The 26,231-nt window shown below is 39.1% G+C and overlaps 1 protein-coding gene and 1 pseudogene across 1 annotated transcript; one reads left to right on the top strand and one right to left on the bottom strand.

The window, feature by feature from the left end:
* Positions 1–3,864: 3,864 nt before the first annotated feature.
* LOC127752500 (MLO-like protein 9) lies at positions 3,865–8,600 on the top strand. The gene is made up of 15 exons (XM_052277899.1): positions 3,865–4,153; positions 4,261–4,318; positions 4,437–4,636; positions 4,874–4,990; positions 5,146–5,206; positions 5,382–5,470; positions 5,869–5,943; positions 6,022–6,110; positions 6,587–6,636; positions 6,876–6,916; positions 7,011–7,184; positions 7,486–7,521; positions 7,606–7,673; positions 7,760–7,820; positions 7,988–8,600. The coding sequence occupies exons 1-15, from the start codon at positions 4,001–4,003 to the stop codon at positions 8,456–8,458; spliced, it is 1,743 nt and encodes a 580-aa protein (XP_052133859.1). The 5' UTR covers positions 3,865–4,000; the 3' UTR covers positions 8,459–8,600.
* A 254-nt stretch (positions 8,601–8,854) lies between these two features.
* Positions 8,855–12,209, bottom strand: LOC127752501 (uncharacterized; annotated as a pseudogene).
* Positions 12,210–26,231: the final 14,022 nt, after the last annotated feature.

Below are 26,231 nucleotides of genomic sequence, written 5' to 3'. Positions count from 1 at the left end.
CCTGGATCCAAGCCACCACTGCCGCCGATCGCCTAGCCGAGCTAATCGCCGTCCTGTGCCGCCTCTTGTTCGATCCCCTGGAAGAGCTGCTGTTGTTTCTTTTCTATCTCTTCCTTTAAATGTACTTGAGCCATCTTGTGTGAATTGAGTACTGGCCCATTAGTAGCCCACTTGGTTCCTAACAGGAAGCAGGTGATTGGCGGCGAAAAATATTTTTACGGGCGGGGCTCCCAGAAAGACGGTGAGGTGAGGCCGGCCGGCGGGCGGCGGCGCGTGGTGGTGTCAGTGAAGTGGTTGCAACCAACGACATGTCGGCACTGGCACTGCAAACAGCAACACTGCAATCTTTGCATTGGGATACTGTACTCTGTACTGAACTGCACGGCCGCCAACGCCAATACTTTTGATTGGGCATGGGGCGCAATGCACGTCTGTTTCTTCTATTGTCTTGCTAGCTATTCTGCATTTCTAATCTTTCTAGTTTTTACCATCAAGAAAATTCGGTCCATATCACATGAAAAGACGGTACCAAAAAATTACACAAGAATTTTTCGCTTTTGATCAGAAGGACATGCCACTAATTTTTTTTTTTACCGCTATGGATCGAATTTTTTCTTTACCATATGCTTCATTTCATGAATATATACACAAACAAGTCTCAGCTTATAGTCAGTGCTAGGTTTCAGAAGATGCTAACGCTCTTCCTTTCTGATGATTGTCACAACACTAATTCAATCCAAAACCGGTTTCAAAAAATTCAATCCAAAACTCACGAAACCCAACTGTTTGTTTTTTTTTTTTGGCTGACAACCCAAAATTATAGTACTAAAATGCATGGCAATTTTGTACTAGTACTAGTCACTTGGTTCCTTACAGAAAAACAACGAATTCTGGTGTCCGGTGTTCTTGTTGTTCTGTCAGTTGGTGACAGACAGGAGCCATAATCCCAGTCATAATAATTGGAAACAGCGGCCAAATTTAACGGTGGTGTCATTAAAGTTAGCAACAAATGTGCACACGTATTTCCATTTTTTTTGCTTCCATATAAAACCTTGCTAATATTGTGGTATCATGAAAATCAATTATTCAGCTGGCATATCGCTGTTGCTGAGATTGAAATCATCAGCTAAACGTGGCGTTAAAACTTGGGATTAAAACAGAAGCATGACGCATCTAGAAGGAGATAATCCTGGCACTGCTAATTTGGTTGGCCATTTTTCTCCCAAATCCGTTGCATTCAAACACTCTTGTCGTTGTCGATTGCTCCTCATGCATGCCATGTTCTGGCAAGCAATGCTGACAATTAGCTTAGCGGTGGAGCGACGTGACACTAATCCCCAATAGCTGTCTGGCTGACTGTCTGTTCCCATCTGAATTTCTGAATACAAAATGAACTGACATGTCTTTCTTCCCAAAGAAAAAGAGAACTTGACACCCACTGAATTTGCCAAAAAATTAATCATTTGTTCCTTTTAAAAACCTTATTTAAACAGCGCCACGTACGTTGACGTCGAGAAACTTACCGAGGTGGCAAAAGTTGCAAATCAATGTCTATGCAGCATGGAAATACAGAGGCACTGCAGATACGAGTTGGAACCCATCGGTTTCGAGACATTGATTTGCACAGCAGCATGTGGGCATGCCTACCGCGCTGCAATCCATGATCCCAGCTGCGTCCTAGCACAACCCCCGGTTGCCGATTCTTTGTGATATCGGTTCGTGAAGTCGTGTGATATGAATATCAATGCGACAACGCCGACATGAAAGAGGCCGCTCCTAGTCAATGTCAGTACACTACCGAAGAAAAGAGGCTAAGCCTTGTTTAGTTTTAAACTTTTTCTTTAAACTTTTAACTTTTCTATCATATTAAAACTTTCTTAAATAAAAACTTTCAACTTTTTCGTCGTATCGTTCTAATTTTAACCAAATTTCTAATTTGAGTGTGAAATAAACACACCCTTAAAGCTAGCTACTACAAGTTCAGAAAACTTTTGTCCGGCAAAGCTATCTAGCTACTCCCGCTATCCTGAGAAAAAAAATTATTTTCAACTTGTCTCAGACAGATTAATATATGTTACAAAACAAATATGCTCTCCATTAAAACTATATGTTTTTCCTAGTTCTTGATATGGCTAGACTCTTGGCACATCCAAGCTCTAATTAATTAATAACATTTGCACATGATAATTAGAGTGGTAGGCCATGGTCTCTAAACAAGAGGGAGAAAAGAACAATAATAAAGAAGGCCAGTGGACCCATTACTGAAAATAAGTTTCTCTTACCAAATTATTGAGTTAAAAAAAAATAAGGTTTTTAGGATGGAGTGAGTATAGATTTAAAAAAAAGAAAAGAAAAACTTTTTTATCTATACTTCCTGGGTTTAGGATTGGGTTTTTTTGGACGGAGGGAGTAGTGAAGTAACACGCGTTGATGCGCGTCTCCCTCGCGTGCGCGAACAATTCGCCGTGATGTGTTGGGACAGCACCTGATGGTCGCCTGGAAGTAATTAACAATCTTTTCACCTGCTCATGGTTTCTTTCTTCTCCAGTTCACCCTGAACAACAACAAGTGGCTCCCTTTGGAACATGCAGAGAACGAACAGAGGCCAGAAATCGAGAGAGATTTGATAATTGATTGTTCATGGGACATGGGACATGGTCGGCTCCAGATGGGGGACCGAAGAAATAACAAACCGCCGGTTTTGGCAGGGATGAAGATACACTACTACAGTACTGTACTCTCGCTGCAGAATTGGAAGTTTAAAAGAAATTTGGTTGTGATGACACCGATAAAATTTCGAGATGTGGTTGGGGTGGCCTACACAATTTGCATGCATTTAGGATTGGCCATTACGGGGCCATCTACCCAGAACACGGTTCCCGTGAACTGGATTTGGGGGGAATATTGTTTTCTCCTTATATGGCGTTTTTGTTTTTTGGAAAGTAAAGTTTTCTGTGTAGGTCCCTGAAATAAAAGTAATTTAGATAGCCTGACATGTCCTTCATGAAAGACTTGAAGTTATGATTATTTCCTTGGAAAACAATATCGATGTACCAACACAATGCCTCATTATTTTCTCCTTGTAAGGTACACATTGCAAGGACAATATTACTATAGACACATCCTAGTATAAAATTTCTATATGACAAAATGGGCATAAAGTCACATCAAAATGCAGACCAAAACAACATACCCTCTCCGTCTCAAAATGTCTAATAGCCAATAGTAATTTCACTTCATAGCAATGTGAGAGAAACAATCTTCTGATTTCCCTCTGATGGGGTCAATAGATCTCGGGGTCAATAGATTTTGCGGTCCACTCATGGGATGGGAATATATATCATCAAATGTCCTTTTCCTATTTCCCCATGACGGGGTCAATAGATCTCATGGTCTACTCGTGTGATGGGAATACATATCCGAAGCCATCATTTCGCTTATTCACGGAATAAGCGAAACGATATATTTGCAAATGAAAAGTAATTTGTGAATAAAACTTTTATATACATGTTCTTAGCGATCTAAAAGCAAAGGCTGATGAAAAATAAACTTCGATGAAAAAAAAATCTTAAAATCAGTTTCAAATTTAAGGTTGAAAATCTAAATATTGACTGATAAGCATATGCGAAAAGATGAGGCCCATCATGGAATGTCATTTTCTTACTTTCCTCTTACGGGGTCAATAGATCTCGCGATCCACTCGTAGAATGGGAATACATATCATCGAATTTCCTTGTCACAATTGTATAAAAGGCAATGACTAAAATGCGAAAAATAGCCGGACCCCAGAAAATAAATGGCCCCCCTTTTCCTTTCCCTCTCAAAGCCTTGTCAGTTTGTCTGACGGACCGCGTTTAAACACGCACCCCTCCTCGTCTCCATCTCCTGCAGCAGCACGCGCTTCGGTACTTCACTTCACTGTGGTTTTTTCAAGTTTCAGCCGCCATTAACGCTCAGCTGCAGCCGAGAGAGCTGCAGCGGCAGCTCAAGCGGAGCAACGATGAGCGGGAGCGGCGGAGGCGGAGGAGGAGGAGCCGGCGGGGACGGCGCGAGGGCGCTGGACCAGACGCCGACGTGGGCCGTGGCGGCCGTCTGCGCCGTCATCGTCGCCGCCTCCATCCTCCTCGAGGGCCTCCTCCACCACCTTGGCCAGGTATGCTGATTCCATTTCCAAACCCCCCCTGAATCATTCCGCTTGTTGGTTTCTTTCCTCTCTTTTTTTGGCTCGAGGTTCTGATTTGTGTGTTTCTTGGGTTGCAGTGGTTCAGCAAGAGGAGGAAGAAGGCGCTGTTCGACGCGCTGGAGAAGGTCAAATCCGGTACACATTGCGGCGTTTCTTTCATAAAGTTTTTTGTTTTTTCATTTTCTGAATCGATTGGGCTCTCGTCGTCTCCGGGTGAAGCTGGAATTTGATGGAGGTTTACTAACATGTGCAGAGCTGATGACGCTGGGGTTCATCTCGTTGCTGCTCAGTGTCACGGGGAGGTACATATCGCGCATCTGCATCCCGGTGGGAGCCGCGGACACCATGCTTCCCTGCAGCCTCCGGAGGAGTTCTTCAGAGCAGGAGGTGCCCGGTGGTGGCCATGGCCGGCGACACCTATCTGGAGATCCAACCAATTTTAAATGCGCCAAAGTGAGCAATTTCTTGTGTGCTACTAGTTCACATTTTTGCAGAGGCAGAAATTGTTTCTGTTCTTCTGTTCAGCTTTACATGCCGCAAAGTGAGCAATTCTTGTGTGCTAGGAGTTCACATTTGTTCAGTGGCAGGAGTCGTTTCTGATCTTCTGTTCAGACTGCATCTTTCAGATATGCCTGATCATTCCTAAGTTGTGTTTGTTAACCCCTGAAAATGCAAATGACAACATGGCAGGGTATGGTGTCGCTTGTTTCAGCTGATGGGCTTCACCAGCTGCATATCTTCGTGTTCTTCCTGGCAGTCTTTCATGTCGCATTCAGTGCTATTACAATGTCTCTGGGTAGAGCGAAGGTAAGGTCAGTCTAAAGGTTTCAACTTCGTGAAGGTTTCCTGTACCAGGATCATCTTATTAGTACCTTCTTTACTATTAGTTTTATGGACTTATGGAGTGAAAAATAGAAAAAAAAATACATAAAGCTGAAACCATTCTGAACTCTTCTGTGTAGACACGTATATGGAAGGAGTGGGAGAAGGAGACTTGCTCCCTTACCTACGAGTTTTCATATGGTAATGTACTAATATCTATGTAGAAAAGTTATTGTTTCATATGTTTATGTGAAATTCATGCTAGAGCTTAGAAGAAAATCCATGGTGCATAAATCTTCTTTGGTTTTGGGGCCTCAGGATGGTCCATATTTCATTCTTTTTATTTATGAATTTGTTTCACATTTCAATTTCACAGATCCCTCAAAGTTTAGGCTTACTCATCAAACATCTTTTGTGAGGCAACATGCAAGCTGTTGGAGCAAAAGTACTATTCTGCTCTATTTTGTAAGTCTGCTCACGGCTCCTTTCTGGCTACTTATTGTTACTGGTTAGCATATAGATTGTTTTACAATACTTCAAGTTGTCATCTTAATATACAACATTAACTTGAATCTGCCAGGAAACCATAAGGATAATCATAGATACTGGAAATCAAAAGTTTTAACTTGAACAGACTACTTATTCCCAGGAGAAATTACTGTTTAAAGAAGGAAAAAAGGGTTTTCCATTAATATAAAGTAAAAAACAATAAATTAGCAAAACCATAGTCTATGGGTGACAAGCAATTCTAGATAGAGTGCTAAACATGTTCTCATGATTATCTATGTATATTTTATCTAGAAATGATGTTTCGTGGCTTCTCATTGGGCTTGCTATGACTCCATTTGATGTGAAATATGTAGGTGAGCTTCTTTAGGCAGTTTTTCAGATCTGTTAGAAGGACAGACTACCTGACTTTGAGGCACGGATTCATTGCTGTAAGTAGCTTGTCACTTGCCAAAGTACCAGTGATTTTCTTATGTTAATTTGGTGCTTCTGACAAAATCTCTTTGTAGGCTCATTTATCTCCAGGGACTAGGTTCAATTTTCGGAAGTACATCAAAAGATCACTGGAGGACGATTTTAAGACAGTTGTTGGCATTAGGTAAGGAAGCCTTGAAATCTGGCATTTTTAGTTGTATAGCTTTGTTGCTTCTTTTTAAGAGTACTGTTGCAATTGACAAAAAGAAAACAATCATTTCTTTGGACCCTTTTATTCATTTACAGAAGAGGATGAGTTATAAAATGTGCGGTTGTCTTTAAACATTTAACTGAGCTTTGTTCATTATCCATTGTCCATTGTTCTATATCAACTCAGAGTTAGCTACATTTAAATAAATGGTGCATAAACGAATGGAAATAGCAGCAGTTACAATTTAGGATGTTTCATTCCCACAGAAAAAGTGCAAGCACTTTCTTGATGTAATTTCCTACAGATTGCAGATTGGAAGTTGTCTCTGACTGTGCCATTATCTTATTGAATTGCAATATCTTGTCTTCTTGTTCTCTTTATTATCCATGCTCTGTCTTCCTAATAAGTAATTACCGATTAACTTGTTTTATCAACCTTTACATTACCAGTGCACCCTTATGGGCTTCTGCGTTGGCCATTATGCTCTTCAATGTTCATGGTGAGTTACAATCCTATTTTTTTTACCATCAACTTCCTAAAATCTACGTTGTGGTCAAATAATCTTTTGTATTTCACATAGTTTGCCTCTACTGAAGGAATGCTATTTGCATTGAGTTGAACTCTTAAAATAGTTTAGCTCCTTGTTGAAGTTCAGATGCAATGGATATAGTTCAGAAGACTCAAGATACTCTGATGGAAATGTTGTTAACTTCCTTTTTATTTTACATATTTCTCCAGGATGGCATAACTTGTTCTGGTTCTCTACAATCCCCCTTGTAGTAAGTGCTCAGTTTGGTACCTACTACATATTATGGTTCTCATTATGGTCACATATCTCTTATGACTGGTACCAACAGTTCATCCTAAATGTAGGTAACTTTAGCAGTTGGAACAAAGCTGCAGGCTATAATTGCAATGATGGCTGTTGAAATTAAAGAGAGGCATACAGTAATTCAAGGAATGCCGGTGGTGAAACTCAGTGATGAACATTTTTGGTTCGGGAAGCCACGTCTGGTTCTTCATCTTATCCATTTCGCGTCATTTCAGGTAACTTGAACATAAAGCTTGCGGAAAAGCTTTTGCGTAAAATGCACAACCTTGACTCACTTACATCCACCAAATGATGAATGTCATGCACCATAGACATCTGGATAGCAGTGTCAAATTGAATTTTCACTATCATGATTGCTAAGGAAATAAAGTATCAGTGTTTAGAGAATACTTTGTTGCTACGGAATACTTAATCTCTAGTCTTTAGCATGCACTTACTTTTGAATCTGAAGCCACAAGGCTGCAAAAATAGGAGTGTATTTTTCCTTCATCTAATAGCTCTTCATTGTTCTTGCAGAATGCATTTGAAATTACATACTTCTTTTGGATTTGGGTAAGATTGTCTCCATTTCAAAATTTGAAAAACTGTTTTACGGCACAACTATAATTTCTCTGATGATGCTGAACTTTTGTGCAGTACGAATTCGGGTTGAGATCCTGCTTCCATGACAACTTTGAGCTTATCATCGCCAGAGTCTGCCTTGGGTAATTTTCATACTTTGTCTTACTTTTCTCACAATTTTCTACTGAATGCTAATAAATTAATATTTTTTTCCAACCCATGTCTACAGGGTTGTCGTTCAATTCATGTGCAGCTATATCACACTTCCACTCTATGCTCTCGTATCTCAGGTAACTATTCACATCATCTGACAAAGTTCAGTAACACACCTCACTTTCAGCTAACATTTCAGAGAAGATATTGAGCTGCACTTGCTATCAATCAACCTAAGATCTCTCTCTTTTTTTTCTTTTTATCCCGCCGACGACTAACCGGAGAAGGATTGATTGTTCTCCAGATGGGTTCACAGATGAAGAGAACGATTTTCGACGAGCAGACGGCGAAGGCCCTGAAGAAATGGCACAAGGCAGCAGTGGTGAAGAAGAAGCAGCAGAAGGGGTCATCCCATGAGCCAGGTTCAGAGACACCGGGCACGGAGACGACGACGACGACGACGACGGCAACGGAGGAGAGCCAGCGAGAACGCGACGCCGCCGCCCTGCCGGTGCGCCACCTCCACCGCTACAAGACCATCGCCCACGTCGGCGCGACGGGGACGCTGTCCGACTCGGACTGCTCCGACACGGACACGCCGTTCGCGTCGCCGACGAGGCTCCTGATACCGCCGACGAAGCAGCGGAGTCTCGACTCAGGGAGGGCGGAGGTGCGCGTGAACGTCGACGTCGACGCGACGCCGACGCAGACGACGGAGCGCCATGACAGCTTCTCCTTCCCGAGGTTGCCTGCTCACAATTTGCAGCAGAAATGACCAAATGATCATCCATCTTAAGTTCCTAACCATCAGTAGTAGTAGTAGCAGCATCAACTATACATGTAATTGAAATTGATGGTGGTGACAAGTGTGTGTAGAGCAGTGGAGTCTGAAACTTGGTGCTGTCCCATTTGGTCCAGTTCCTACTCTGAGGGTGGAGCGGAGCTGAGAAAATGCCATTTCACGTATAATTTTCAGGAGCGGTTTGGCAGCTCCACTCTAATACTCTATGTTATCCATGATTTTAAAGTGTTTGATACAGAGCCACAATACTCTATGTTATCCATGATTTTAAAGTGTTTGATACAGAGCCACAGATATAAGAATATCCGAGCATGAGTTATGCCAAAATGGGCGCTTGGATGGCAAGTGATTTTGCATTTATCACCCCTAAAACTCCTCTAAGTTGAAGTATAACATGGAAATCAACGGAGAACAGAGACTTGACCTAATACAGCATCATGTCCATCAGCCATCACAATTAAAAAGCACGTGTACCATGTAGGCTGGAACTATAAGCATTTCACACATAAGAAACAATAGCGACACACATGCAACATATTGCCAATATATTGCTAACACTACCAAATAAAAATATAATTATTAATCAATACCAGTTCGAACATGAACACACGAGGTAAGGTTATGTTACTTATGTAGTAATATTCATTATACAACTCTACTCATCAATCTAGGGTCTTCAATTTAATACATATGTATGAAATACATAAAGCTCCACTAAGCATAATTAATGCTAATTCGCTTTCTCTCATTAAGTCACATTAGCTCAATTGTATTTTAGCCATTGGATGATTCATTAAGGGTGCGAATTACATCTCTTCCCACTCAAAAGCATATCATACAACCTAAATCATTTATTATCTTTGAATATGAATAATTGATCAAGGTAAAAAATATATAAGCACACAAAATAAAATCGTACAATAAGTAAGATTTTTTTTACAACTCATATTTACTGTTTTATTAGACAATTATCCCACAGCAACGCTACCCATCTAGTATGATCAACTCTATAGTCTATAGATCTAATTAGATTGGATCAAAAGAGAATCCAGAGTCTGCGTTGCCCTCCTCATAACCACCGTTTGAAGGATGCTTCAGATCAATGCCAGAATTCCGGCATCCATGACAATGACCTAATAAAAATTTAATTAATTAGCTAAAGGTTCCAAATGTATAAAATTTGAGTGATATAAATATAAGATATACAATAAATATAAGTGTTGTATATACCATTGTCAAACGACTCCAATGGACAACAAAAATAATGTTTTTCACCGTCCATAAGTTTAACTTCAGCAAAATAGTGACGAGAAATGCAACTCTCCAAATTAGTACTAGACTCCAAATCAGAATCAGGACAATTAGTACTAGACTCCAAATCAGAATTAGGACGCTTAGACTTCATTGTGAAATTATAATGATGGTATGGCTGACCACAATCATCAAAAATCAAGCACTGACGAGAAAGATCTTCAAGCTCATAATCAACTACCTGATACACATTCGAAAGTAAAAAGTTAAACAAACATTCTAAAGTAAAAGTTTAATAATAGAAGCATTAATTTCTATATAGAATATATAAATGAATACTGACATTAGCATCACTGTATGTCTCGAATGCCTCAATAACCTCCTCCCGCATCCACTCTATACCTTTCTCCTTAGTTGTTTCTTCAGAGATTGCATCGAATTCATCATCATCAAAAGAGAATCCAGAGTCTGCGTTGCCCTCCTCATAACCACCGTTTGAAGGATGCTTCAGATCAATGCCAGAATTCCGGCATCCATGACAATGACCTAATAAAAATTTAATTAATTAGCTAAAGGTTCCAAATGTATAAAATTTGAGTGACATAAATATAAGATATACAATAAATATAAGTGTTGTATATACCATTGTCAAACGACTCCAATGGACAACAAAAATAATGTTTCTTTCCATCCATAAGTTTAACTTCAGCAAAATAGTGACGAGAAATGCAACTCTCCAAATTAGTACTAGACTCCAAATCAGAATCAGGACAATTAGTACTAGACTGCAAATCAGAATCAGGACGCTTAGACTTCATTGTGAAATTATAATGATGGTATGGCTGACCACAATCATCAAAAATCAAGCACTGACGAGAAAGATCTTCAAGCTCATAATCAACTACCTGATAAACATTCGAAAGTAAAAAGTTAAACAAACATTCTAAAGTAAAAGTTTAAAAATAGAAGCATTAATTTCTATATAGAATATATAAATGAATACAGACATTAGCCTCACTGTATGTCTCGAATGCCTCAATAACCTCCTTCCGCATCCACTTTAGATCTCTCTCAATAGTTGTTTCTCCAGACGATATTGCATTGAATTCATCATCCCAAAACTGTTTCAATTGCTCCCGAGTTTCTTCATCTGTGTCAGCATAATAAGACACGTAGTTCCTCCGTAACCTTACGCAGTTCAGTTATTAATGTTCCTTCACCCCTTGTAATAGGTATGTTGTACCTGTGGCCATGGTATTACATATTATTATAATCAATATAATAATATTTGTGAAGTTTAAACAATACATAAATGTTTTATTAACAATGTGCAGATGTATAGACATTAAATAAATAAATTTCACTTATAAAATTTAGAACTAGAACGCATATATATGCTTGTAATTAAGCACCAATGTTTAAGAAGTATTATTCGTAAAGTTTATAAATATATAAGCATGTAGCAAACATAATAAACAAGTATTTTGACCACTCAGATATTGATGAAATCATCACCACTCTATGTAGTTCGTTAAATTAAAGTTCAAAGGTAAGTTAGAAAATTCTAGTCATACAAGATAAGTTTTCACATATTCATAACAGATAAAAGACAACTACACTAACCATCAGAAGGTTGATAAGAGTATACAGAGTTTCAAAGTCAATTCCTATAAAATCGATAAAAAATTATGACATTTATAATTCACAGCACCATAATCAGTTGTATAGTACAACTAAAACATTACATTGAAAATTAAAACATTAAATTTATGGTAAGAGGTATCTGGATCAATACAAAGAGATAAATAGTTATGAAATGGATTAAGAGATATTCACGAGGCTTACAATGGTTGGGGTTCATCAATTGCCTGTTGATGAACAGATGCGTCTTCGGGAATCTCTCTGTCGCTGCTGACAAGCATAACATCGGATAAAGTGATTGGAAAATAATGGGAACAAGGAACATTTCAATACACAAGTAATAATTCAGTTCAGCTTCTAAGACAAATATACAAAGGGAATGGTAATAAGCATACATGCAATTTATCATCAGAATACGAAGAAGAAAAGAAAGTGTGTTAGTTACTACAGCTTGAAGCAAAACTGTAAGAAAAAAAATGCTTAGATAGAGAAAAAAAAGAAAGAGATTAAAAAAAAAGGAATATTACAACTCCTGCGATTCAAGAGATGCGTGCAATTCAGGAGATTGGGCTGAATGAGTAGAGCTCTTGCGACCGGCATTGGCATCTTCCGCCATCCGGGACCGGCGCCGCTTGTAATGCGAGGGAAGCGGAACGCGAGGAGGGAGCCGGCGGAAACGCGGCTGGCAGCGGAAAAAGGAAAGGAGGTGGGCAGCGGGGCGAATTGAGGATGCGGAAAAAGTAAAAGGAGGCGGGCGGCGGCGGCGGCGAGACGGAAACCTAGCTCGGGAGGGAGGAAGCCAGCGAATTTGGGGATGCGGCGGCTTCCCTGTTCCGAAATCCTACTCCCCGTACATATGTCACTTCTTTATCTATTGGTTTGAGTTTTTTAAGTGGGCCTCCACAGTTTCCGTAGTCCGCTACATCTTGCTGCCGAGTCCCTTCGGCTCTTCTTCCTAATCCTAATTAAAGATGTTTTTTTATTTTAGTATATCATCCGTATACGAGTCGGTTTTGTGTGTTATCCGTATATGAGTAGGTTTCTAAGTACGTTCGCTTTTGAAAATACATAAGAAGTCACTATTGATATGAAAACACGAGGCCTGAAAGATCTGCTTAACTTCAGTACAGGTCCAAAAATCTTGCTTTTAGGTTCGTGAGCGAGCCAGTTGATTTGATCCTGCAATCAACAAGAAATAAAGATAAAGAAACCGTGGTTACATCCATAAATGATACCCGATCGGCCAGTCACCGATGACGTATCATTTATCTTTGAGCCGATGGCATATATGAATCGATCGACAGTTATAAATAAGCAAAAAAGAACTAAATCTATCCGATCGGCTGTAGATATCAATGGTATATAATACTTTTATTGATATGTACTTAAATCAAGTGATTGGGATAGATCGGTCGCCATGCCGAGACAGTACAAATCACTTAGATCGAAATATATATTAACAAGAATATTATAAACATTTATAGCATAGCCGATCAGATAGATCTAGCATGTAACGGCTATTACTCCGATACCACTTTATATTAAGATATTAAAGCAATCAAAATATATCAAAGAGGAAGCTTAATATACATAAATGCAACAAGATCTTAACGTAAAGGGCAGATCTAGCATATCAATTAAGCACATAACATATAAAGCTAAATCAGGTAAGATCGGCTGAAACCCCGACGCTACCCTAATCGACAACCAAAAGCAGGCTAGAGATTGAGATTCTAAGCACGACTTAATAGATCAAACTTAACTGATGCAGCATTAAGTATGAAAAGAAGAACAATATCTAGACAATCAAGCCGTTGGATGTTTCATAGAGTGGTGGATACTGTTGACGGCTGTTAAGTACCAAATTAACGTCGTCAATACCTGCATAAGACCATAAACATGGAACATCCAACATAGTGGTAGGGCTTATTTCTGACAATTTCCACGAGTGTTGATGTATATTCATATGCAGGTGACAAACTACCAAAGTTGAGAGGAAATATACATGAAGGAGGATGAGAATAAAACTCGTATCCGAACTTATGGAGTTTTGGACCCAGAAACCCAATTAAACACCTCCAAATGGGCCAAACATTTGTACCAATGAATTGAGGGACCCAAAATGAGTGTCCAGGACGAAAACCGGAGCGAACGGAGCCGCCCCGGGTTCGGCCGAACCCCTGAGTTCGGCCGAACCCTAGCAGAGGCCGTTCGCCCTGGCCCAAGTCTAGTTTGGTAGATAACGCTCTCCTGATGGCGGTTATGACCGTTTCCGGCGCTCCAACCGTCATCCAAATGGACACTTGGCATGAGGAGAGTGAAGATGCTCATAGGATTCCATGGAGGATCTCCACACTCCCAAGCAAGCTCCACACTATAAATACCCCTCTCCGCTCCCTCATTTGACACACACCAAGATGTAGAGCTGAATTACAAGAGGCTCTAAGTATACTTTAGCTTCATTATATGGTCTATAGTGTACTTAGAAGAGGGAGAGAGTGAAGTAGAAGAAGTCGGAGGAATTCCGGAGTTGTCGGTAATCCTCTCCTTATTCTTGTATTTTGGTAATTACTCTGCTTTAACAGAAATATCATTCTGAGTAATTAAGATTTGCTTAGTGATAATTATTCTTGGTTAGTTCCTAATTAGCATACGAGATCATTGTTCACTATAGTCCAGTAATTGACAGTGATTGCTTTAGCGCTTGGCCAGTGCTAGAGTAGTTATTAATTGCGTAGACGCGGTGTCTGGCAATTAATTTCCAGTGGTTGCTGCGTATAACATTAGAGGTGGGTGTAGAGGTGGTGACAGCCCTCAAGAGCACTTAAGTCCTCCCTGTCCAGGTACGTAGTAGAATGATATCTGGGAACAACGGGTTGCCATTGCCTGAAGTATCGCGTTAGGATTAAACTTAACCTTTTCTTAGACATTGTTTCTCACTAGGAAATCCTCTCTACCCTTTGCCCATATTTATCTTGTGCCCTTGGATAAACCGGAGGAAGAGATAATCACACACGTTCCCTTGGATTCGATACCCTTGGAATACTCCGTAGGGGAAGTGCTACATCGGTATATCCGTGCGCTTGCGGATTCTATTTGTGATCGTAAGAAATACCAACAGATACCCTATATAATCTAAGTCAACGTTGGTATTTAACTTGATCGGCTGCCTTCTAGCGATAGATGTTAGCCGACTGAGGGTTAAATAACAATATTGCCAGAGATTATATAGAATATATGATAACTCGACGAATTACATAAACAAGATTAGAGTATCATAAAGATGAAAGCACTAATCCCGAGAACACAAGCCGCCATAACAAGTTTTACCTCTAGTTGAAGATCGAAACCGATGCAGCTCAACCCGAAAGCAAGAACTCGTCGAAACAAAACGAAAGTAAAGGGTGGCGATGCGCCGAGATTGTATTGAACGTGTGTTCGATTAATTACATGGGGCTCGGGGTCTATTTATACCCGAGATTACATAATATGTCCATGTCGGACACGACTCTTATCTCTAACAAACTCTAAGATACCATAAGTCTTTGCGGCAGACTTTTGCAGAAACTTATCTCTAAGGAAATTACACAAAATACCCTAATTAATAGATACAATTGCCTTTTCAGGACTTAATCCATACATGGCAATCCACATGAAGCACATTAACTCAACCCGACACCGTGTATCGAGTCACATTGTCGTAATCGGCTCAATCGGCCAACCTTGTCCGACTCGAACTCTGCCGATCCTGATCGCAGCCGATTCGGACTTTAGCTGATTCTCGCTCTGTTTCCGGAACGATCTCCATCTTGGATTCCACTTCGGTTTTATCTTCATCTCTGATACTTGAATTACCAAATTTGGTTGTTAAGAGTCGCATAAGAAATCTTTTTAAAAAACCTCATATGATTTTCTAAAAATCTCTATCTCTATCTCTACTACTTAAAAAAAATAAGAAACGTTTCCTTCGTCCGTTTAAATAAAAAAAGCGAAAAAAAGACAAAAAAAAAGAGTCTGATGACTATGGCAAAAAAAAATCCGATCCCTTAAAAAGGGGAAAAAACCGTTTAAATAAAAAATACGAAAAAAACAAAAAAAGAGTCCGATTCCCCTAGAGAAAAAAAAATCCGATTTCCCTGGAAAAAAATCCGATCCCTTAAAAAGGGGGAGAAATATATTTCTGTCTCTTCCCTACTACTTAAAAAATAAGAGGTGTTTTCGTAGTCCATGCGAAATAGCAGACGAAATTTAGTCCATGCGAAAAAGCCGGCTAGAAAAAACCGGGCGAAAAAACAAAAATGAATCCGATCCCGTGTAAAAAAAGACGAAAAGAAAAAAATCGAATCTGTCTGATTCAAAAAAAAATCGGGCAAAAAAACCAGGCGGGAAAAAACCAAATCTGTCCGATTCAAAAAAGGAATCGGGTAAAAAAATATGGACGAAAAAATCGGGTGAAAAAAACCGAGCAAAAAAAGAATCTGATTCCGTGGACGCGGTAAAAAATAGGGCGAAAAAAAATAAAAAAACGAATTTTGTCCGATTCAAAAAAAAAGGAATTATATGTGACACGGTAAAAAAAATCCGCTCGCTCGTCGTCGGAGAGAAATGGGATCGGGATAAAGGGATTTGGGAGATAGGGTTTTGCCCCTCTCTCTCGGTCAGCGCTTCACGCGGCGTGGGGACGATCGGAGCCGTCCATTAGATCGGACAGCTCAGATTCACCCAACGTCAGGCCGCTGCCGCCGCTGTTGATTACGCTGCGTCCAACGGGCTGTGGAAGTGCATTGGACCGTCCCCGCATATGTGTCGCGCTCAGCTATTCGGCTTGTGGGCCGTTGAATTGACTCGGCTCGCCAAAGATGGGCCAGCCTAAGTTTGGGTCGGCTTGGGAAGACCTGGGCCAAAAGCAAATTTGTTCAAGCAATATGGCTCAGATATTTTAAATTAAAGTCTGTCAGATAAACTCCTAAGTAGGCTCAAAAATAAATCTAAAACTAAATCCTATGCTAATTCATCAAATTAGACTCGTAAGTTTAACAATTTTTAAAAGTAACTTTATGTTAACTTCAATGCACGTAAGATACATACTATTGCATTTTTCAAGTTGAAAGGAAAACACTAGATGGAGTATAAACCAGCCACGACTAGCTGTGTAGTCACGTCCAATGAAAAAAGACATGAATTAAAGTTACATTTTCTTTTTATAAGTTACTTCTATAATATATGTAAATTACCTTTAGGCTTTATTGAATTTACTTTTATATGTCTAAGAAGTAATTTAGTGAAATCTAAAAGTAATTTAAATATATTATAAAAGTAATTTATAATTTTTTATCAAAATATAATCATGTGAGATCTTATGATAAAATCTAATTGTTACGAACACAACAATGTAATCGGATCGTAGATCTAATAAGTAGTTTAAGAGAAAATTTTATTTAAAGTATAGGTGGATAGGGTATCTTATAGATGGAGTGGTAGTTGGTTTAGACCACTAGCTGTGCAGTCACGTCCTAGATAGACATATTCTCGGCTACTAATCGGGTGCCCGTGCGTTACAATATATGTTGAATACTAACCCTTTTCCTTAAAAATTGAAATTCTAGCTATGAAGCTTTGTTTTTTTAAAAAATGTATTTCTAATCACGTGAAACTTTCCCTTAAAAATTAAAATTCTAGCTATGAGGCTTTATTTTTTAAAAAAATTGTATTTCTAATCACGTGGGACCAGCAAGTAATTTAATACTGCTAATTATATGGGGTTAATTGTCTCAAAAATCCGTTTAATCAATTTTATATATGGAATGTATGCATGGATTCATCAATTTTGCTATATATTTATCAATAAATTTTCTCTTAAAAATTTGACAGATGTAATTACAATACAATCGTAGTGTAATTACAATGTAACTTTTGTATGTAATTACACTGTAACTCGTATATGTAATTACAATGTAATTTGCATGTAACTTTCACATAATTTTAAACCGTTAGATTTGTTTTAAGATTTATCCAAGTGAAGAAGGAAAAAAGTCACTGCATATACATATGTGAGAGGATTCGTTCCCACGACCTCCATTTCACCGAAATAGCATGTTACGGAGAGATTTTTGAAAGTTACATATAATTTACAGTGTATTTACATCATGATTGTACTATAATTACATCTGTTAAATTTTTAGAAAAAAAGTTGTCGACAAATGTGTAAGTGATCCCTAGATTCATTAAATAAGGTTATTATGGTCATTTGTCTATCCTCCTAATATGTCCTAAATTAGCTAGCATTGTCATTTTTATGGGACGGAGGTAGTACATATAAATAAATAGTAGTCCCTCTCTTTCGTATAAGAGGATGTCTTTGATTTTTTTTATGTCAAACCTTTTTAAATTTGATCACATTTATAAAAAAATTTAACAACATCTTCATTAAATTAATTTAATTAAATTTAACATTGAATATATATTTTAAATTTTAATGTTGAAAATATTGCTATTTTTTTTTATAAATTTGATCCAACCTCTATAAATTTAACTTAAAAAAGTCAAAACTTCTTATCTTAACAACTTACCGGGTCACGATCGATGGCGTAGCTAGCGATGAACAGCAAGACCCAACCAGGCCATTTGTCGCAAAGCTTTACCAACAGAATACTGACGTTAAATAGTGCTCTTCCCCTCACGGATGTCTGAAACAAATTCTGTGACATGGTGTAAAAAAATGTAAATATTAGGAAATAAACTGATATCAAATAATTAGAAGTGGTGAGACTTCGAAGATAGATCACCTAGCCCATCACTTTTTGGAGCTAGCCGAAGACCCCTGGATGTTTCTCCTGTGATATGATGTAGTGACGATAATTTAAGGAGAGCGTGCGTGCAGCTGTTATACGGGCTCAAACAAATACCAGAATCATAATATGTTACGATGTTCATATCTGCACCATGTGTCGATCAGTCGATGTGATTTGTTACTTTGTCTTATAAACAGTGGCAAGTACTAGTCTGAAATGCCTATCGTATATCATGATCCCTAGTGAGCAGAAAAGAGCAGGTCAAAATCAAGTACATATCGGTGCTATCCTGACCTATTCAGGTTCTGCAGCAAAAGAAACAGCGATTGCGGTCGGACTGATCTGTTGCGGCCGGCGGCCCAACGGCGGTGGATCACGACCGGCTGCTTGGCGTGGCGGCTGAGGTGGGGAGGATGAATGATGCCGGAGAGGAGGGGCAAGCCTTCGCGGCAAGGAAGGGCGGGGGTGGCGTGCTCGGCCGGCGATAAAGGGGATGAGGGAGACGGGGGCGTTTCGAGGGAGGGAGGTGGACGACGGTGGACTCGATCTCGTAATGCACAATCCCTTTCGTGTGGATAGGACGGCGATGATGGCGGATGCGGTTTCCGTGGGATGGGAGCGGTGCGCGGTGGGATGTGAGGAGCTATGGATTTGATGAATTGTTGCAGTGTAAAGCCCAAAGCAGGAGGGATGTTGCTTGCTGTGTGGAGTTAATTAGTCAGACTCTTTCTGTAGAGCTGCTTTAGGGCATGGTCTCTGCCCTGATGCTGTATGCATGTATTGGACCTTTATGGCTTTGTATAAAAGCCGGGCCCTAAGGCCTTTGATCTAAAAATAGGGATGGCAACGGGTCGAGTCGGGCACAGGTAGAGCAAAACCATGCCCGATCCTATGCCCGTCGTCGCCCGCCCAAGCCCTACCCATTAGGGTTAGCGGGCAAAAAAACTCTGTGCCCGTACCCATACCCGACGGGCACGGGTATGCCCGGCGGGTACCCAATGGATCTCACATGAATAATAACTCGAAAGATATATAATTTAACAAAGAGAAATAAAATTAACAATTTACCTAATTATCAGTTATCAGCAATAATTTGAATTACATCCCAACTTATTAATGGTTAGTGTCACAAATGAACCAAGAGAAAGGGGTATAAGAATTAAGAGATAAGTCAAAATTAGCTAATACATATGTATCGAGTCGGGCATGGGTTACCCACAGGTAAAAAATGAAACCCGGTTGTTGCCCATGATGTCTACGGGTCTCGGGCGGACGTGCCCACAGGTAAAAAATCACACCCACGCCCGTGCCCATTGGGTCGGGTATCCGCGGATGCCTGAACCCATGGGCAAAATTGCCATCCCTACTTAAAAAAAAGTATGAAGGATGTAAAACCATGGAAAGAGTTGTGGGCTGAGCTTCACGCGTGTGCGAGTGGCCAGATTAGATCAAACGGCTGAGAATTAAATGGTGACATGGCTTAACCACAGGTCAGCTTTAGAAAGAAGATATGCATTTTTTTAAATACATTTATAGCACTGTAGTTAGAATGGGCCAAACAACAAGTCCAATTTTAAAAAAGAGGGTAAAATTAGCATAGTTTAAAAAATAGCATCAAATTAGTAGTTAGCTTTCCGAATAAGGTCGAATACACAATTGTTCCAAAAATTTAATAATCCGTAAGTGCTATGTATTAACTACATATTAGTTAGGGTATACGTGCAAGGCACCTCAACAATATCCAACAGTAAATACTTTACATATATGGAACAGAAAAAACTTAACCTTTACCGTAACAATAGAGAGAACAAATCGATTATTTTTTTCTAAAAAAAATCAAATAATATATCACCGAGAATTGTTTACGTCCCATTGCCATCCCCGCCTACTGAATGCCTTGCATTTTGGCCCCAAGCCACATTCTCTTTTTATAGCCAGAGAGAATTCAGTTATATTTTTTTTAGTATTTATAATAATCCAAAATGGTGCTACTGCTTGTTAACGATGGTGCAAACAGATTATTGCTTTGCTGGTCCAGTTTAAAATCGGATGATTAACGGAAGCATTAGCTAGTAGTGACAGGGATAAATCTCTGAGAAAAATGGCATAAAGCAACAATACTCAAGAGTCTCGCATTGATGCTATGTAAGAGAAAATTTGATTATGAAATACAAGTTACAAATTATCATGGTCATGTAACTGTTTGCTAGTGTTTATGCAAATGGTCATTTCTTTCATTACGGTTTGAATAGATAATTACTAATAACATCATTAGGTTGCTAATTGGATGGTGGCTAATAATATCATTAGGTTGCAGTGACAATATGATCTTTCTGCAAGAAAAGGTTGCAGTTATAGTGATGAAGTTGTGAGCCAAAAGGCAGAATACAGGCACAGTGACATCTGTCACGCTGATGGTACTAAAGTATGCAAATCTGTTTACAATTGTAGCAATTTTTTGTCATTTTTCAGTTGAGGTAGATGTGAGAGGCGACGTCTTGAATGAGCTAGTTGAAGCCCTAAGCAGCCTGGTTTGAGCACCTGCAAACAAAACCACACCTCCGGCTGTCAATCAATCAGCTTCCAGATTTGCCAAAATTAATATATGGAAATCTTGCAATGGTCAAGCACATTTAATACACGTCTAATAAAACCATTTTCTATATATAGACTTAGAACATATTGTTTTTCTCAATTTTATCAAAATTATCCAATTGAATGTTGTGGTTTGTCAGATACACATTAAAACAAAACCCTGCTGAAATTATCTGAACTTCGCATATTAACTCCATCTGCTGAATCACGGTAAAACAAAAATATTTTTTTCTCTGAACCTTGATGTTCATCGCCAAAGTCGGGTTAGGCAGTATCCAACACATGGGCCTAAATTGTCCCTTTAGGCACTATACATACATATGAGGTAGTGTAAGAGATACATTACAGAAGGAATTTGGAGAGCAGCAACATTTACAGTGCTCTCCTGTCTAAACAAATCGTTCCCTGCTTCAATTATCTGTCTACACTCCGTCAATTTCAATAATCTTGAGACATGTTGTCTATACTCAGTCCATTACAATGCTCTCCAGTCTAAACAAGTGAAATGGATTGAAGCCATAACTCCTACTGCGAGTATATGAAATAAGAGTATTAACAATGTATATATTTCTTACCAACAATATTGTAGATATGCAGTGATCCTTGTGGCAGTGCAATTCAAATATGGTATCTAAAATATGGGGAATTATCATAACAGGATAAACAAGCTACAAAGGATTTATGCCACATGTAAATTTACTTAATTGACTTGCAATGTCAACTGGCTGAAATAATTATTTTTCGAGATGATTACAGCACTTCACAAGCAATAGCTTCAAAATTAAAAATTGGTTTTTATTAGTAGGTTAACAACAAAAACATTATAGCTGATAAAAAAAGGTAAGGTAAATTATATTTCTCGCCTTCAATAGTAGAAAAGAAATGGAACTGCATTGACAAATGAAAGATGTCCAGAAATCTCAAAACTTTTTTACATATCTAGCTATCAAAGTCACATATATGCCCATTCCAGTCAAATATATGATTAAATTAAGAAATGCACAAATTGGAATACCCAGAAACTGCATCACATTAGTTTGAGCTACCACGTAATAATAATCTACTGCCACATGGGAATATGATATTGAAAATTAGCCTAAGAACAAAAGTACAGTGGAGCTCAAGAACTAAAGCCTATAGGATAAGCCCCAACCACAGGATGGCATCCATGGTCTAGCTTTGCGGTCTGCCAAAACATTTACGTGTTTTCCTCTAACAGAGCACACCTTCACCTGCAACAATCAAGCCTCAAGACCAGAGGGGAAGTCACAGTTCCATAGCATTTGAGTTTACAACAGAGGAGATGATTGAATCGAATTACATCCAGCTAGGGTACTATTCAAAAATAGAAATAGAACGACAAAAGAAGTTATAGAATAATGCATGTGCAAGGCAAAGAACCATAAATTAACATGACATGTTTCATAATTGTAATCATTCCATAGTTCATAATAGATGAGCAAGAAGTTCAGTTAATAATTTTTTTTACCACATCAAATTAATGTTGCACCAAACAAAAAACTATCCAATATAATTATGAGCCAAATGGCATGCAGATTTTTTTAGATGCAAAAGCTTAGTTTTTTCTTCTGAGATGAAACTGTGTACAAAATACTGCATACCTCATGAGTACATGGTGTTTGAATATGTGACAATGAAGTGGACCATTGCTACAGGCCTAAGGAAGAACCAGCTCCAACAGGGGGAGAACATAAGCACTCCAGAGCCGTTTCTTCAATTCAGGGTTTCCTATCAATGAAAACTGAAAGACAAATTCTTTGTACTGTAGGAAAAACAATTTACATATTCAGTTATCATGAATTATGTGTATAGAACTAAACTTGACATGTTCAAGGAAAATATTATCACTGCACAAATCTGAATTTGTCATGTGTATGAAAGCATGATATCCAGTAATATCAATAGACTACTCTGCATGCAATACCATTGCTTATAATGATGTCCAAAGTATCAAGTGATGGTGCATAGAAGTATAGGACTATAGGGGCTTGTAGCAGCAGAAATATTAGAATGGCCTCATCCTGAAACTAAAGTATGCAGTATTTGTAGTCCATAATGGTGTCCACATGTCTTTAGTAGTAACAGTGACAAAGATATATAGGGACTGTCACACAGTCCGTCACATATGTGGTCTGGGCCAAGCGGTGGGAGGAGAAAAACAAAATTTGCATCAACAAGAAGCACATGAGGTAACTAACAATGCCTATTGGTAAAAATTGTACAGATCTACGAAACAAAACGTCTAGAACAATCCATGCATACAAACTCTTATAAAAATATTTCTGAAAGTAATGACCTTCTCAATCTCAGAAGATTCACATTGCTAGCGCTCACCTTTAGAATGAATATCCTACTCTGCCCTTTTCAGCTTGGAATTTCCTCTGGAAATCAAGTAATAATACCAGGTTGAATTTTATATTGACAATGTACTATTATTTGCATATTTCAGAAAAAAGCTAGTGAGCAAGGCATCATACACTGTTAATTGTTCAATGTGCAAGATGTCTAAAATGACAGGGGAAGTCTGCAGTACGACAGTAATCAAATCTCTATAACTTCACCACTTTCTTTACTATAGTCCCTCTTAGACTTTTTTCTCGAGAATATACAAAAGTTTTTCGCGTCTTTGTATCTAGAATTGGGAGGTAGCTCCTCCTAGATTTAAAAAATCATCCAATATTATATAAGTCAAGTTGTCTAAAGAAGATTATATTTCACAGGTTATTAGGTACTCACGGATGATTTGCTTCTTTCAGCAAATTAGGTACTGGTGCCGTCTTCTCCTTCATCTATCTCTCAGTTGTATCATTTCCCACGTACAAAACATGCTTTGAGTCAGTGCTACCACTAATAAGGAAATTGATATTGGCATTCATACTAATACTAACTAAAGAGGAGGAAGGGCAACAAAGGATGGGCTTGCAAATAAATGTAAGGTACTTGAGTGGAGGCGGTGGAGAGCCTAGCTAAGGATATGAGCATTTTGTTTGTTACCTCTCTGACCAAGGAGCTCACATCCGGAAAACAAGGAGGTTACAGAAAAATCAGAAGCATGTACTGGAAAGCAATAATCCCTCTAGATGAAATTGAACTGGGTTGGATAGCAATAATATACAAGTTCACTAATTCACCTGTTGTTGATCACCTCTTACTATATTCCATTCTTACCCCTTCTCTTATAGCTCATTCTCATAATTTGTAACTCCACCGCAGCCCCTACCAAACAATAAATCACAATTTATCCATCCAAAACAACATTTGATAAGAGAGTTACTATTTTCTAGGACATGGTTGGCTGCAGCTTTAGTTCATTCTCTAGCAACATACTGTTGGTTGCAGGCTGCGCTGGTACTCTTGGATCCCCGCAAGCTGGCGCTGCTAACCCCCAACGACCACTGTCATTGCTAACAACGTGGCCTCTAGGCGCTAGTCTAAAATTCGTTGGGTGGGTGAGCTAGATAAAAATCCCCAACTGGCTTAATCTATATAAAATCCCAAATACACAATCAGAATAATACGCAGGCAGCAGCAGCTGAACCAAGGAGCCGAGGAGAACCCCTCCCGCGTACCGTGAGCAGCACAGCACCATGGAAGCCCGGTAGTCGCAGCTCCGCTCCTGTCGTCACGCCGGATCGCAGGTGGAGTTCAGGGCAGCGATGGATCCACGGCTCTGATGGCGGCGGTTGCAGCTCCACGCTGTTTCTAACTCGAGGTAGGAGTATGAGATTGGTGGGAGATCGCTAATTGCAAGGGCAGATCCAACTCTTCTTCATACGAGCCATTGGATAGGATAAATAGTTCTAAGAGTCAGAATATTTGATGAACTCATACTTTTTATATCAGTAGAGATAAGTGCATCCGTAACTATAGATATCTCTAGTTTCTAACTAGAGATTAATTTAGTTTCTAACTAGAATGTAACTAAATCATCCCTACTAAATGTAGTTAATATTATTTCTCTTCTCTCATTAAACTATCACTCCAATTATTTCTAGCCTTTGGATGATAGATCTATGATCCAAATTATCTCTTCTTTCTTCTCTCTTAAAAACATGCTATCTTAATTATTTTTAGGCTTAAAATTGTATCAAATTGTTTTAGTTTTGATAATCAAATTATATCTTATTTATACATATTATGCAACTCAACGTGCTCTGTACAGATTACACATTTGCCTAGTGCAAAATTGTATGCAGGTATGCAACCACTCACCAATTTCATTATCTAAACAGAAATACTGGGAGATCAGTTGACATGCGTACATGAACCGAAATGCCTCATATCCAGAAAGATTTCATACACGTGCATGAACTTGAGCGATTAATAATCAACCAAACTACGAACATCATGCGAAGGGATCAAAATTTAGAACTAACAGATCATTCCATTCATCTCTGAAACTAACGGATCCGATTCAGAATAACAATGGTTCCCCTTCTCTGTTCTATTCACACCATGAACAGGGATCTGATTGCAATTTGCGCAATAAAACAACAAAAAATCCATGAACAGGGAAGCATCCCTGATCCATCGAGCACTAAAATGTTGTAAACCTGCAACCGAATCCCACCAATGAACTGAAATCGCGGATTAGATAAATCCGTCTAAGAACTCAAATCACCCAAAAAAAAAGCATTTGTAGTTCAAAGCTTCTATATAGCCTCATCCAGATCTGCTACAAAATACACGAAAAAACCATATGGGTTTTGAGATCTGACGAAAACATAATGGAAGATTAAAGCTCAAGCTAAAACGTAAAACACAACATTGCTTATAGCTCTACCTATAAGCAACAGGTTATAGGGGATTTAGCAGTGTTTGGCTAATGGGATAGGAAAATGAATTCCCACCCATCAAAAGAAATATTTAAATCCTAACCATTCATTCTCCCCTTTTCATTTAATCCAACGTTCATTTTCCAATTCCAATCTCACCCCTCATTTCCATTATCCAAACACAAGCGAACGAGATCTTGGAAAAAAAGAAAACAGCCACCAAACTAAAAGACCTCTACAAAACATACAAGCATGCTGGATCTGGAGCCAATCCGACTCAAATCAAAGCACCTACAAACTTGCCCCAAAAATAGAACCAAAAAACAGTGAGGAAAAATCCGACCAAAAACGTCAGCAAGGATACAGACACCGGGGAACGGGAAAAGCAAGCGGGGAAGTCAGGCCGGGAAGGGAGGAGAAATCGTCGGTGAGAAGGCGGCGGCGACGGCGAAAATCGCCTCACCCTCCACCTCCGCCTCCTCGAGACGAGGAGAAAGAAAGAGAACGAAGGAAAATTTCTGGAATAGACAAGACGCGCGGGTCCAGGCTACCGTTCAAAATCAGGGAGGTGTGCACGATAGCGGGTCGGATCCGAGCCGGATTGGGTTCCCAGGAGCACGAATCTTGGCGCAAAATGTACGGCTGAAAAAACGAAAGCCGAAGGAGAAAAAC

Source organism: Oryza glaberrima, chromosome 10, assembly GCF_000147395.1.
Source record: "Oryza glaberrima chromosome 10, OglaRS2, whole genome shotgun sequence".
Lineage (NCBI taxonomy): Eukaryota > Viridiplantae > Streptophyta > Magnoliopsida > Poales > Poaceae > Oryza > Oryza glaberrima.
Note: the sequence above shows the minus strand (reverse complement) of the source record. Positions and strands in the feature narration are given on the sequence as shown.

Excerpts from the sequence above, each read along its gene's own strand:
- LOC127752500 (XM_052277899.1), top strand. The coding sequence starts at position 4,001 with ATGAGCGGGAGCGGCGGAGGCGGAGGAGGAGGAGCCGGCGGGGACGGC. Across the intron at positions 4,154-4,260 it reads TCCTCCACCACCTTGGCCAG|TGGTTCAGCAAGAGGAGGAA; the intron begins GTATGCTGATTC and ends CTTGGGTTGCAG. Across the intron at positions 6,637-6,875 it reads TATGCTCTTCAATGTTCATG|GATGGCATAACTTGTTCTGG; the intron begins GTGAGTTACAAT and ends ATATTTCTCCAG.